The sequence below is a fragment of the Aythya ferina genome (assembly GCF_964211825.1).
Source record: "Aythya ferina genome assembly, chromosome: 1".
NCBI lineage: Eukaryota > Metazoa > Chordata > Aves > Anseriformes > Anatidae > Aythya > Aythya ferina.
Genome location: NC_140296.1, coordinates 72,307,396 through 72,322,236, shown reverse-complemented (window position 1 = coordinate 72,322,236; position 14,841 = coordinate 72,307,396). Strand labels below are relative to the sequence as shown.

The window sequence follows — 14,841 nt, the reverse complement described above, 5'->3', positions numbered from 1 at the left end:
ACTTTCCTATTTTCTCTTCTTAAGGGTGATAACTCACTATTGTGCCAACACAAATTACAAAACACTTACTGAGCACGCTTTTAGGAATAAAAGGTTTTGTTTTGTTTTGTTTTGCTTTTGTTTTATTCCCGGCCAGGCCCAATTATGAATGTTCTGATTTTAGTGCAAAAACAAACCTCAGTTGTGGATCATATGTATATTTTCATAACTGACTCATTTTCCAGGGAACTCATATATTCACTATGGAGCAGCATGACACTGACTCAAAAAGTGAATCTGTTCTTAAGGAGTTATTATAACCTGTTCAGTTTTACACCGAACCTACCAAGATTGGGATGTTGCTCTCATTGTCATTGAACGTGGATTTTCTGCATTTTATCTTTCTTGTTCCCTTTAACCTACTGATAGGCTAAGAGCTTGTCTTCACTGGAAAGATGCATTGCTTTATCTCTGTGGGCACAGCTAATACAGTCCACTTCTCCCTTGTAGGCATTTTAGGTGAGTCCAGGAGCACTAGCAGTAGACATTACTCAATCTCTATTTCCTTACTAGTTAGCCAAACTTTTAATGATTGGTCTAAAAGTTTTCATGCCAACTATCTGCCTTAGGCTAAATTATTTTTAATTTAATATTTGTAATGCCAGATAAAAGAGTTTATCTTTTTCCAAGAATAGTAATATACATATATATATATATATATATGGTTTTTATGATGTCAAAAATGATGGCAAGTTTCTTTAAAAAAGTTGTTATTTTGTTATTGTAGTTTGGAATGAGGACCTAAATGCCGGCAAGGTGCTGCTTTGGTGTCAGAGATGGATGAACCTTTCAGCACCAGTAGAACATTCCCATCCTGTGTCGAGACAGAAGCCTGTTAAGCAATCCAGTTTGGAAAACATCTTTCACATGAAAATATCTAAAGATTTTGCCTGTACTGAGCATGTTCTGACTCGGGACTGAGCTGGTCTTTCCCCTAGCATCACAATCCTGGTATAAAGCCCCTGCATAAAACACCATGTGCAGGCAAAGGCACCAACACTGATGCTGGGCACCAGTGTCCCCTCTTCTCCATGGCTACCTCAGAGCTGTGGTGGAGACGGTCACTGTGGCTTGCTTCAGCTTCTGGTCTCTCTGTTGTCCAGAATGGGAGCCTGGCTGCTCTCTGATCTCTTTGCCAACGTCCTGTCCCATGAAAAGCAGGATGTGGGGAGGGGAGAGGTGGGTGAAAGGTAGTGGGTGTCCGGGTTTTACCTTAATTTGGAGCTGGGACATGGCTATGAAGATAGGATGTGATTTCAAGTAATGCCTAAATGCCTCACCAGACAGAGCTGGTGAGCTGATGCTGCTGGTGACCCCATGCTGCTAGTGACCACATCTCTCTGTAAGTGCTGGCTGTTGCATTTGTAGGCATGAGGACAAAACCTGCAGTGTGGAGAAGGGAGAAGCCCAGTTTGAAGGCAGATGGGGCAAAACTGTAACTTCCAAGGGAGAGAGATTTATACAAGAAGACAAGGTTTAGAGAACTAAAATAGAAGAGAAGTGGCTGAGGATTTGAGGGTTTAGAGAAGTCAGACAGGGATGTTAAATGGGAGAGACGGCAAAAGATTGAGTAAAGAGCTGATGGGGGGAATGGGACAGTCAGGTGGGAACCTTTAGGACAGGGGAAAACTTGATGGCAGTACATTCATGTTTTGTGATTGAAAGACTTTTAAAATAGAATTGAACTATGAATGTAGCATAAATTCTTACTGAATAGCAAGAAATACATAAGAGAGCAAATAACTGGGGGAAAGCTGGGTTTGGTAGTAAGGATGAAGAGGCAATTTAATGTCTCAGCTATAGGACAGGTCTCAGTCAGTTTGCAAGTGATTAGATGCCACATAATTCATGAGAACTGAGTCCTTATTTTGAGGAATAGAATCTCTGTTGCACACCGATTGAACCTTTTCTTGCAGTATGGAAATTCTTCACTGATCTGTGTGTGTGTGTGAGAATTTACTGATGTTTAACAGACAAAAAACCTATTTCCCCCAGTGTGGACATGATTATAATCTCTCTCTTCAGTCTAGCCTCCAAGTAGACAAATAACTTGCAAAAATTAATTCCCATCTACCTGTGTCAATGGTGATGGAAATTGAACCAAAGATAGGGAAGGCGGTGGGAGCCTCCCAGCCCCATATCTCATAGGGTTATAGGATATACCATATCTCATAGGATTCAGGCATAAAGGAGCTAGGGTGGCTGTGTAAGAAAATTACGGACAGCAAATTTACTGTTTGCGGGAAAGAACTGAGGCAGATGAAACTGATATGCATGTCTGGGGCTGAACCTCTCCCCTCCCTCCTGCACATATACTGTTCCCGATAAGATCGGAGTTGGGTCACCTGATTTTGGGGATAGGAGAGGGAGAAGAATGCAGGCAGGCTCCTCTTCTGGGAGGAGAGACCAAAGCTGCTGAAGATAGCTCTCCTCCGCAGCCCAAGGCTCAGTCCCAAGAGGCTGTTATCAAACCTGCTACCATGGTGTCCAGTCCTCCCTGGGGAAGGTCTACACAGGGGACACTGTCCCACCCCAGATGCTAGACAGATATCTTTGCATCTCTCTGAGGGTCAAATCCACTGGCATGGTCTCTAAGTGCCATCTAGGTTTGATCATTATGCTATAGCATAAAATTCCTTGCTTTCCTTCTGTTTCCTCCAATTTTCTTTACAAAACTGGATATATATACACACATATATATATATTCACACAGAGCTCCAAGATACTAGGAAGTGCAATAATGAAAAATGCCTACACAAGGCCCTCTACACTAGAACTGCATCACTAGGGAACTGTATCAAGCTTATTTTTTATTTTGTTTTTAAATCTTAGGATTTTTTTTTTCTTTTTCAGTTTTCATATACTGTTAATCTGGCTCCTGTGTGTGGTCCTGTCTAGACTTGGAGTGCTTCTGTGAGATACCAGTAGATGTGCAGGGAAACAGCACTGGGCTCTGTGTTACAGACCTAGTAAGAGCATTTTTAGCAAGCAGTGTTTTGTAACAGTGCTGTAAATTCACCTCTCTGCAGCCCAGACAAGGCATAAAAGTCAAAAGCAGTTAGGTTAGTACAGTTGTGTCTCCAGTAAGGGCCTCTGAGGGCAGTTCTTCTGATAAGGCATTGCACCTTCTCATTGCTCACTAGCCAGGAGGGGACTGCAGGGTGGGCATATTCTGGAATAACAGCACAGCTGAACAAGGTGGAACAAACTAGTTGAAGCAGCTATACAGTTATAAAGATGTTCACTCCATTATAGCTGTTCCTATTTAGAAGAGAAGTGGGCTGCACTGTTATGCAGCTAGACAGACCCATTGGTAATCTTTTGGTGTGTGCATGTGCAAACCAGAGCAATTTGGGACCTCTACTAAGTGGGGTGTGCTGCCATGTGTGCCAGCACTCATGGGGGAAAAAACGCACAGCCTGCATATAGAAAAGGCTCTTCACTTACATTTGGAGTACCCCTCTCTATTTATTTATTCCTTCAGAAACTTTTTTTGGTATCGTAAATATCTCTTGCAAACAGCAAAAAAATAGGTGAATGTGGTTATATAGGTTCATCTCCTGCTGCAAAGGCATTGTGTATAGAACTGAGCTCTTGAATTGTCTGTCTATCCTATGCGTTGCTGGGGATAAAAAGCCAGCACTGCCTCCAAACCTAGCTCCATGAGCCTGCCTGGGAAGGATGGCATTTTGATCTACATCTGGAGCAGAGTTTTTAGATCTTGCCTGTTTTTTCTTTCATTTATTTAAAGTGTTTTGAGAGAAATACCTTTACAACCTCCAAGTAGCTCACTGTAAATAAATCTAAATGGGAGAAACACTTGTATTTTTAAATGTATAATATAGTTGAAATATGTTCTGTGCAGCTTCAGGTACAGGAATTACTGCAGTTATTACCCTCATCTGTAGTACAGGCAGGCACAGTACAAATCCTCCTATATAATCCAATAAAAATACGGTATGTGCCTGGCCTGTCATGCTTACATTGCTCATAAAATTTTTAGCTATGTTGAGTGCCGTATCAGATTCATTATGCTTTTAAAATCACATAAGAATAGTTCATTGATGGATCCCAAAGAGCTTCACTGGAAACTTTTATAAACAATCATAATAGATGAATGATTACAAAGACAGTTTTCTTGAGGTGTATTCATTCTTTGAGAGAAAAATGCCTTCTGTTTCTCCACTGCCTACTCATAATTATATTTAATATATATTTAATTTGTTATAGCTAATTAAAATGTGTGTAATTTGAACAAATTACAATACATAAATAACTGTGGCACACTGGAATGTATTACTTTGTAATAAGAACAATCACTCAACGTAGTTTCAAAATCACACATCAATGTGTCATTTAGGCAGTTTTATACATGCACACTGTCAGACTTTTCCCTGAACATTTCAATAACAGCTAATCATTTTCATCTTGCTTATAAATTCATTTTCTAATGCCATGCTGCCATCAGTGACACTTTTTTGTTTGGAAACAATCTAGACAAATCTGAGGAATTAATGGCCTGTATGCTGCCACTACAAATTTCACATGTGCTCCAAAAAAATGAGGAAACTGACTGATGGTAAAGTCAGACAGATATTGGGTAGTATTCCATGCCAGAAGAATTAGAAAAACCATTCTTGGTTTACAGCGAAGAGGTAAGATGAAAAAATATATATATTTTTTTAAACATATCAAATACTATTAGATTAATTGAAGGAATTAAAAATAGAATCAGCTTTCACTCTTTGAGTTACCCTTCCAGGCCCTTGAGTAAAGCTGATGACATTTCTGGAAAAAAAGAAATCAATAGTGTGCCACTTTTAGTACCTACTGAATGTTAGGGAGTTAATAATTAAAAAAAAAAAAAAAAAAAAAAAAAAAAGGTGTTGTTGCTACAGTTGCTTTTGTCAGAAAAGCAGCTGGGTTTGGTTGCCCAGTGGGTATGGCTTTGCACACTCACTCTCAAGGAATTAAAATGGCTTTTCCTCAACTAAGAGGAGAAAATGCCTTCAAATTGCAGGACAACATTTTTTGAAAGCCTTGATATGAACCACTTCAAAGATGAAAGCCTTTAAAAAAATCTGTGTCTTTCAAAGATGTTATTGGATTAATAGTATTTGACCAGCTGTTGATGACAAAAGGAGAATTGTAACAGCAAGAAATCCAAGCAGGGGTGATTGTGCTTGCTCAAGGACTTGACCACATTTCTGCTCAGAGGAAGCTCTCGAAGAATGACCAGGACAATTTTAGGGAATGTATTTTAACAGCTGTACATTGCATGAACATAACTTTTTTTCCATTTCATGACCTGATCTCAGGTCTGTTTTCTGCTCCCAGGACGTGCAGCACAGATGGTGGAAACTAATTGGGGTGGAGGGCAGAGCCTGTATGTGCTCTGGAAATCCCACACCTCTTCAGGGGTTGCGGGGGCAGTTGGTACAGCATAGGCCAGAGGGAGCAGTGACAGCCTGTCCGACTTTGCCTGCTGGTTAAAACTGAAGGGCTGTAGCAGCCATCTAGGGCACTTCTCACTGGACAAATTCCTCTGACTCAGCTGGCAGAAGTGTGTGTGTGTATGGGGAGGCCTACAGCAAGCCCTGCAGCAGCCCAGGCAGATGAAGAAGCAGCAGCTGGGGATCACAATCTGCTTTGCTGTGCAAGGGCTGCTTTATGTTCTCCTTCCTTTCCTGGACTGCCGTTTGATCAGTGTTGCTGCAAATATACCTCTTGCAAACTGCTCCCTCCCACCTTTTCTAGTTTTAGAGCTTTGGAGGGCAGGATGAGCCCCAGAGAGATGCAAATCATTTCCTTGTACCCACCCCTGTGCTCAAAGATACAGTACTGTTCCCATCTGCCCTCCAACAGCTCATGCCAAACCCCATCTCTGCTAAAACTCACGCTCTAGCTGACTGAGACTTGGTCTGGGTGCTTGTGGTTTGTTGTCCCTCCCACCCTTTTCCTCTTCTTCATGTCCCAGAAAACAAGAAAGCTCCACATCATAGCAGAACTTATCTCACATTTCTGTCCATTTGTAACCTTCATGCCAGTGTTTAGTCTGCGCCTCTGTTCTGGATGTCATCGTATGCTGCACATGCAGATTATGGAGGAAAATTGAAGTCTTTTTCGTTTTCCAGCTATGTGAGCAGTTGCACCACACAAAGTGTTGCCAAGAAAAAAAAATACAACGGGACACCCAGACAGATGCCTTCTAATTTGTATCTTTCCATTATTAAAGATGAGGTTTGTCATGCAGAGATAGCACATCCGGTGACTGGGTTCTGCTGTCATTCTGAGGGACCTGGGAAAGTGACTGTGATGACAGAGATACACCAGTCAGAGCTTGTGTAGAGGCCAGGCATGTAATCTGAATTGTGTTTCACTCGTTCATTTCATCAGCCAGCAGAGTGGAGGAAGGGCTTTGCTCATGCTCAGTCTTAGTTTCTTTGCATGTGAGTGTGTTGTGTTACACCCAAACTTTTTACTTGCCCTCTTACCATTCTTTCTGTCCTCTGTCTTCTCTCATTCCTTGCCTTTACTCACTCCACTTTTTGAGTTGTCTTCTGCTCCCTTTCTCACCTGCATTTTCTTTTCCATCTGATGCGTTTTACACATTTTCTCTGTGTCCTTTGAACATTGCTGTTTTCCAGCCTTTCATGCTCTTTCATACTTTCTGTTCCCTTACTGTATAACACAGCAGTCTCCACAAACAGTAGCATGGCTGATCTCCACTCCTATGAAATGGCCTGTTTCACTCTGGACTGCGTTTCCACACGGGGCCAACTATTTTTGATGTCTGTGCCCATTAAGCAGTAGCCCATAGGTGAATTTCTGGATGAAGCTATATACATTAACCATACTAAAATGATCCTGAAAATGTAACCTGTTCAATCTGAGCAGCAGTAGCAAAGCAGTGCTATCTGACAGCTGGACTCTCCTAAAGAAGGAGAGACACAGACACACAGCACGTGTAATTTATGGTGGGAATTGAATGTGCCATCACTGATCTGATGTCAAGCAATAGAAAGTTAAAGGGTGTTTGATGGACCCATGAAGTAGTGTGAGGATGAAGCTGAGACCATTTTATATCTGTAAGTAGAGTAGGCCTTTCTGCTGTATCATATTCATGTGTTTTAGAGAGAAGACAATTGGCCTGCAATGTTATCCTCTATGAGCTGCATTTAAATTACAAAGGTCAGGTCCACTTGTAAGATAATTAAATTTTAATAAAACAAGAATAATTTATAACATTCGAATCCACATTATAATCAAGTGGGATAGATAACCACCTGTGGTGGTTTTACTTGGGTGGGTGGCTGAGCTCCACCTCAGCCACTCTCTCACTCCCCCTCCTCAAAGGGGAAGGGGGAGGAAATACGATGCAAAGGGCTCAAGGGTTGAGATAAGGACAGGGAGCTCGCTCAACAGTTATCATGACAGGCAAAATAGACTCAGCATAGGGAGACAGTAAGATTTATTGCTTATTACAAACAAGCTAAAGAAGTGAGAAACGAAGGAAAGAAACCAAAAATGCCTTCCACCCATCTGCCCTCTTCTACCTCCTTCCCCTGAGCAGCACAGGGGAACGGGGAATGGGGGCTGTGGTCAGTGCCTAACATTTTGTCTCTTCCACTCCTTCATTGTCACTCTCTGCCGCTGCTCCCTGTGGGGTCCCTCCCACGGGATGCCATCCTTCCCCAACTGAGCCTGCGAGGGCTGCCCACAGGCAGCAGCTCTTCAAGAAATGCTTCTACATGGCTCCGTTCCACAGGGTCCATCCATCCCCCAGGAGCAAACTGCTCTAGCACGGGTCCCCCACAGGTGGGCAACAGCTCCCCCCAGGCCCCCTGCTCCTGCGTGGGCTCCTCTCCACGGGCTGCAGCTCCTGCCCGGGGCCTGCTCCTGCGGGGGCTCTCCATGGGCTGCAGCCTCCTCCAGGCCACATCCACCTGCTCCACCAGGGGCTCCTCCACCCATGGGCGGGCTGCAGCGTGGAGATCTGCTCCATGTGGACCCATGGGCTGCAGGGGGACAGCCTGCTCCACCAGGGGCCTCTCCACAGGCCACAGGGGAACTGCTGCTGCCTCCCTGGAGCACCTCCTGCCCTCCTGCTGCACTGACCTTGGCGTCTGCAAGGCTGTTTCTCACTCCTCTCACTCTTCCAGCTGCTGCGAGGCCACAGTTGTATTTTTGTTTGTTTGTTTGTTTGTTTTTTTCCCTTTCTTAAATGTGCTCTCACAGAGGCTCAAACAACATCACTTATTGGCTTGGCTCTGGTCAGCAGTGGGTCTCTTATCTAACAATGGGGCAGCTTCTAGTTTCTCCTCACAGAAGCCACTGCTATGGCCCCCTGCTACCAAAACCTTGCCATGTAAACTCACTACACCATCACACAGCTTCAGGACACGGTATAGTTCATATGTTAGCACAGGATTCTCTGCAAGATGCTGAAATCAACAGTGTGAGTGAAGGATGTGGATGTTTATTCTAGGCAGTGAGTGAGAAAATAGCAGTTTGTAGAAATATATGCAAAAATATTGCCAAAATAAGCATTCAAAAAGTTGTTTCAATATGCAGCTGCATGTAAACATAGTAATTAATATATATTGGGTAAATTTACTGCATCTTTTCTCACCCACACCAGTGAGATAGAAGTTGCAGATTTCAGACAAAGACTCAACAGATCTTTAAACTCTAGCCAGGGCTCAGCAGAAAACTATCTGGGAGAAAAGATCTGCTACTTAGCCTGGTCTTGCCTCCACTCTGAGCTCTTTGATGGAGGTAGTGTTGCTGGGATCACCCAGTTCCCACATCTTCTTGGTAGATTTACTGTTGTTGTGGATCTGCAGCATTGGATTCTGGCATGGCAGCAGAGGGTTAAATCAGCATTTAATGTCTTCAGACCACTTTTCACACTTTTCATTTATCCTCGCAACCTGGCAGGGAGGGAGAGACAGTCTACCTGTTTTCTGGCTATAGGAGTGGAAGCGGGGATTTTCACATTTTTCTCGGCAGGAATCAGTCAGTGTCAGCTTTACGCTTCACATGCCATCACCAGTCATTCATTGCTCTAAATGCCATGTTTACATTGTGCAGCAGGAGATCCGTGCTCCTTCTGTCTAGCTTCTTCTTTGCAATAAATCAACTGGTTTTCCCTGTACTCTCTCTTCCAGCTGGGGTGATGCTGGTCCCTGAAAGGAAGACAGAGGATGGGTTTGAGGAGCACTTTGGCTTGAACTACTTGGGACACTTCCTGTTGACTAACCTCCTCTTGGATACGCTGAAGCAATCAGGAACGCACAGTCACAACGCTAGGATCGTCACTGTCTCATCAGCCACCCATTATGTAGGCAAATTGCACCTGAATGACTTACAAAGCAGGTACTGATCCATTTTGGCTGTTCACTGATCTGAAGTAAGGGTGTGTGCTGATTAAATTGTGTTTTTTTTTGATGACTTTTTTTTTTTTTTTTTTTTTTTTAAATAATGGTGCTTCTCAGGCAGTTTGGATCTTGAACAAAGCTTGTGGTCTCTTACTCTGAGCCTTGAAAGCCTTGCTTCCTTTCTGATGCTCACACCATGACGGCTGTGTTGCAGTCTGGACTCCTCACTGCCTAATCTGGGAGACTGAGCAACTGGGAACTGTTTTAAAATGCTAGGGTGATCACTAACAGGCTTCACCCTCAACTGAGTTACCTCCAGGGGTATGCAAGCACTGAGGCCCTGACCCTTTCATCAGGTGGGCACAGCAGACACCCATGGCTGGTCACCCAGGGCCGCGTGTGCCCGGGGCTGTAGGGGCCCATCATGGGATCTTCTCCAAGAGGGCTCTGGCTGGGCTCTGGCAGGGCCGGGCTCTGGCAGGGCCGCCGGACCACGCCTGCCTGCCTGCTGGCAGCTTCGCCCAGCCCACGCCCTGTCTGCCACTTTTCCCTCTCAGGCAGCCCTGCCAGCTGGCACCGGCTCCATCCTCCTATCCCTCCACCTTGTCCCATACCGCTTCTGGTCTCTCATTCCCCCTCCTCCACCACAGTCCTTCTCCGGCCTCCCCTGCTGTCCTCCTCAGCCCCCACAGGCCTGCCTGCTGAGGCACTGGAAATGCTTGAGCCCAGCTTTTTGCCTGTGTCACCCTCTGTGCTTCCCTGAGGGAATGGAGAACGGGGAGTTCATCGAGATCCCAACGCATTGCTTGTGGCCCAGCAAGGTCCGCGGAGCTGTGTGGCCGTATTCTGCCCATTCACCATGGGTGGATGTCTATGGGATGTTCATAACATGAGCAAGACATCAGATGCTGTGGTAGATATCTCTGGTGTCATACAGGATCTGTGTTGATCATTTAACTAATTGAGGAATGAGCAGTATAATTTAGATAATACATTTTAAAATTTCCACATGCAGTTAACAGATGGAAGTGAAATGCTTGCTAGCAGGCTCAAACTGAGTCCCCCTTCTGATGGCCTTCAAAGAGTTGCTGTTTGTGCAAGGGAAATCAGTGTTTTGCATCATTTCCCTGTAGAAATTCTTGGTCCTTTGTCAGGGACTTCAGCAAATACTTAGAGGCACCTGGCCCGAGGTTTCATTTTGAAACAAAGGCTGAAATTAGAGGGCTGGGCTGTTTCCACTGCACACATTTTACATATGAATGCTGCAGTAAGCATGTCAAACTTTCTGTTTGACTTCTGATTACATAGTATGGCATCAGTTTTATTACAAGCACATTGTTTAAACTCTGCAGGGTAGTAGCAGTTTAATCTCTTGCTTGTAAAACAACCACAGGAAATTATCCTTACTCTTCAGTTGATGTATATATTCATTGTTTCTGATGTGCATGTTGGATGGCACCACACAAGGGGACTAAGGGGAGTGTAATTAGTATTTCTTTGGGGTAAAGAGCGGAATGCAAAATTAAATGTGGCTGTTCTGTGACTCTAGATAACAGTAGTTTCCCTGATTATAGCAAAGCTTTGTACTGTGCCTCTTTAGTTTAGGATTGTCCTTATCTGTGATTCATTCTTATTAACTCATACTATAAAGGAACGAGAAACATTTCAATTAGAAAAGTTTGGGTTGATCACGAATGTGAACAATCTTATGGAAAGAAAAAAACATACATGCTGTTGAGACTTACCTGCAGTTTTTTGTCAAATCCTGCCCTGTTGTATTTCAAGTTTATTGGCATAACAGACACAGAAGAGGACAAATTCTGGCTGATTTTATGTGCTCTTTGTCATGTGGATGCTCTGAATTGCTGAAGGTCAGCAGCAGTACTTGTTCCCCCAGGCATCAGGCACCCCTTTGGCTTCCAGAGCAGGTTGTGGACTCTTCTTGATTCAGGTGGAAGAATACGCTCCTGTTATTTTTTAACCTAGGTGCAGATAAGCCCTGACATGGCTGTATATTTAGTTGTCTCATAAACTGTGCAGCTAAAAACAGTGAGATTGCTTGTGCATTCAGGTACATGCTTATGGTGTGAGTGGGTGGTTTAGAAGCCCGGGAGAACTGTTGCAGGGTGCCATACACAGGCATCGCTGACACTGTGAAGCCTTGAAGATGCCTTGTGGTTCAGAATAGCACTTAAGATCTCTGATGGGTGTAGTAAGGACACCCAAGGCAAGCACTGTGATACAACAGTGGACTGCCACGGTTTCCTAGTGATGGAATCCCTCATTTTTGTAGATCTCGTGAACGTGGAATCTTCGTAAAAAAATGAGCTGGCTTTTTCCTTATTTTGAATTGGCTGTAATTCACTTCACAACTCCAGTCTATGTTCCTTGACTTATGTGTAGTCCTAACCTCACAGGAAGGCAGCCAAATGATTTGGAGCCATTCATTCACAGTAGAGAAAGGGGGCTGTGATCTAGTGGAGAAATTACCCATGGCAGCAGACTGAATTTTTTACCATACTCTTGTCCCATTATTCCTAGATTTTGGTTGGGCTAGTGTCCAAACTGGAGGTGAGTAATGGTAGCAGAGGAGGGATCCATCCATCAAATACAGCAGAGAAGGATAGGCTGAAGAACTCTTGAAGGAGACATGAAGAAGAAAGTAAACTGAGGTGCAGTTCTCTGCTTTACCATGGATTTTCTTTGTGATCATTGTCCCACTCAGGAGAGTCTGGGTTGACAGTCACCGTTGTGGCCATCACTCCCAACTTACTTTGCTTGTACTTGCCACTCAGAGTTCTGGTCTGAAGCCAGAAGTCATCAGGACCACATCATAACAAGAAGTCATCACAGGGCCACATCATAACAAATAATTGTCAAAAGGTCTTACCAAGGAAAAGCATGTAATGCAGCTTTTGCTACTGTCTTCCATGTTCCCTCTTTGTTTGTTTTCTGCCATCTTACTAGTCTGATTTCTCCCATATTTCTCTTTTCATCTTCTTTTTGGTGGGAGTGTTAATTTAAATATTCCTTGATTTTCCTTGCACGTCCAATTATTTTTCTTCCTCTTTTTCTCTCTCTCTTTGTGCCTGCCTGCTTGACTTCTGTGTTTGCAGTTTCAACTTCACCTGTGTCTTTTCAGATTTTTTTCTCTCCATTGCCTTTTCCGTCTCTATCTTATCCTTTTCCTCTTTATTTGTGTCTTATTTCTGTGCAACAGTTCATCTGATGCTCTCCATTTCTCTTCTGCTTGCGTTCTTCCCTCATCCCCAGTCCTATTACTCCCCCGTGAGTGTCATTTCCCCTCCTTCCCACCCATCCTCTTCCCACACACACCAGTAAAAGAGACACAGCATGGGTACATCAAGGCAGGACAGAGCTTGTTCCAAACTGGCAGGGCATAGCTTGTTTCATGTATGTTATTGAAAATGCAAACGCACAAGAGCAATGACTGTTCTCCCGGTTCTTTTGCTGAAGGATATATGAAGAACATCAAACGCCTTTGTGGTCTTTTAGATCCAGACCATTTTCAACAGGAATCACATGAGTCGACAAGGGCATCCCTAAGGCAAATCATTCTTCTTCATCCCTACTTCGAACACTACTGTTTTCAAGGAGGTGAAAGTTTAACAGAAATGCTATCTTGCAGGCATTTCAGCAGCGGTGATCTAAGCAACTGCATGCTGATGGTCGTACACTCTGCACCCCAAAAGTAGAGCAGCATACCTTTTATGTCCTTTTCTCCTCTTATGCCTGCTTAATATAATACTTTCTAAAGTGAGAGAAGAAAAAAATATGGGCACGACAGAATATGGACATCTGGGTTTAGCAAAAGTTTGAAGAACGTAGTGCCATCCCATCCACTTGAGATAGGCTTGAACAGAGCGCTGGAGTTCATGGTGCTCTTACCAGGCTGGGAGGGGGAGGGCACGCTTTCAAGTTCTCTACCTACCAAGGTAAGAAGGAACTTTTGGGAAATTAACAGAAAAAGGCTTTACTCCCTTTCCCAGGCTGTCAGTCGCGCTTGCATATGCTCCCTTTCCCAGGGGTTAGCATCTTTGTGTGTTCTGTCTAGCTTTTTCTCCATGACTAACTATTCCTTTCATCATCCCCTCTTTTTGCATGCCAAATGGGCCTTGTAATGCTGTGAATCACAGATTTATGAACTCCCCAGCCATAGTAACACAGCTCCTTTTCTGGTTCACATCTCCTGTATATTCAGGAACAGTTAGTCACACTTTTTTCTGCTCTCTTTCCTTTGCTCTGTTACTGTGAAAGGAGCTGACACTTTTTTGTAACTCCCAAGCTGGTACAGTCCCAGATAATTTCTGTGTTTTTTCCCCATAGCTTTGGTGCATGAATCATGTCAGAGACAACAGAGATTTAAATGATAGGAATTGCAAAAATCCCCAGCTGCCACATGTGTGCTGGTGAAAAATAGGGCAAACAACTCTGCAGGACCTGGGAGGATGCTGAGGAGGTGAGGCAGCTCCAGTTCATCTCTTCTTGTGAGGCAGTTCGTAAGGGTGTCACACAGGAGGTATCACATGCTGGTGTCACACAGAAGGTATCACATGCTGCTGGAAAAATCAGTCCAGCAAAGTGTCTGGAGGCCTCCCACTCTTAAATAGTGTCCTTCATCTCTTCTTGAGTTAATGTGATGTTGGTAGATAAAGTTGCAACTCAGTTTGGGCAGAATGTTGAGGATCACATCCCATAAATATTGAAGAGATTTTGGAAATATTGTCCGCAAATAGCAGACATGAGAAGTTAAAATGTTAAATTATTTTGGAAAATATGAGTCTGTTTTTCAGACCAAAATCATCGATTTCAGGATATTTTATTTCTAACTTGTTTGTAATTATCCTTAACAGTACACTCTCATTCATATTTTGAAGTATAATGTTTGTCAATGTGAAACTGCAAACCTTTAATTGCAAACCTTTAATTTCTGTCATCTTGTTAAAGTAAGGTATCTCCGTCTGTTTCAAATGAGAGCTTTTTTTTTTTTTTTTTTTTTTTAGCTGGCCATTTGTTTAAAACATGTTTTTGGTGGTGATGGTGGTGTTTTTTTGGTTGGTTGGTTCGTTGGCTGGTTTGGTTTGATTGTTTTTCCTAAGAATGGTTTGAAGAGACAACATTTTTTTCACAACTCTTTTTGATAAATTCACAATTGCTTCCTCCTGTGCCTTTTCATGACTGATCCATCACTAGAATTTTCTCAGTTCTTTCTGATAGGAAGGGCTTATGGGATGCACAATATCTTCAATTCAAGCAAAAGCAAACATGAAGCTGATGTAGCACAGGAGTAGCATAGTAGTATTATTTATTTCAAATTCTTTAAGTAATAAAGAAAAATTGTAAGAAGAAGTAGGAGTGATTTTAAATATTACTCTTTTATTTGTTAATTAATTTTGGTCGG

General features: G+C 43.2%; 1 protein-coding gene across 1 annotated transcript in view; it reads left to right on the top strand.

The window, feature by feature from the left end:
* Nucleotides 1–14,841, top strand: part of DHRSX (dehydrogenase/reductase X-linked) — a 173,745-nt gene that overhangs the window by 117,678 nt on the left and 41,226 nt on the right. The window contains 1 exon segment of the mRNA XM_084505905.1: nt 9,210–9,417. Within this exon segment, the coding sequence (XP_084362031.1) occupies nt 9,210–9,417 (208 nt within the window).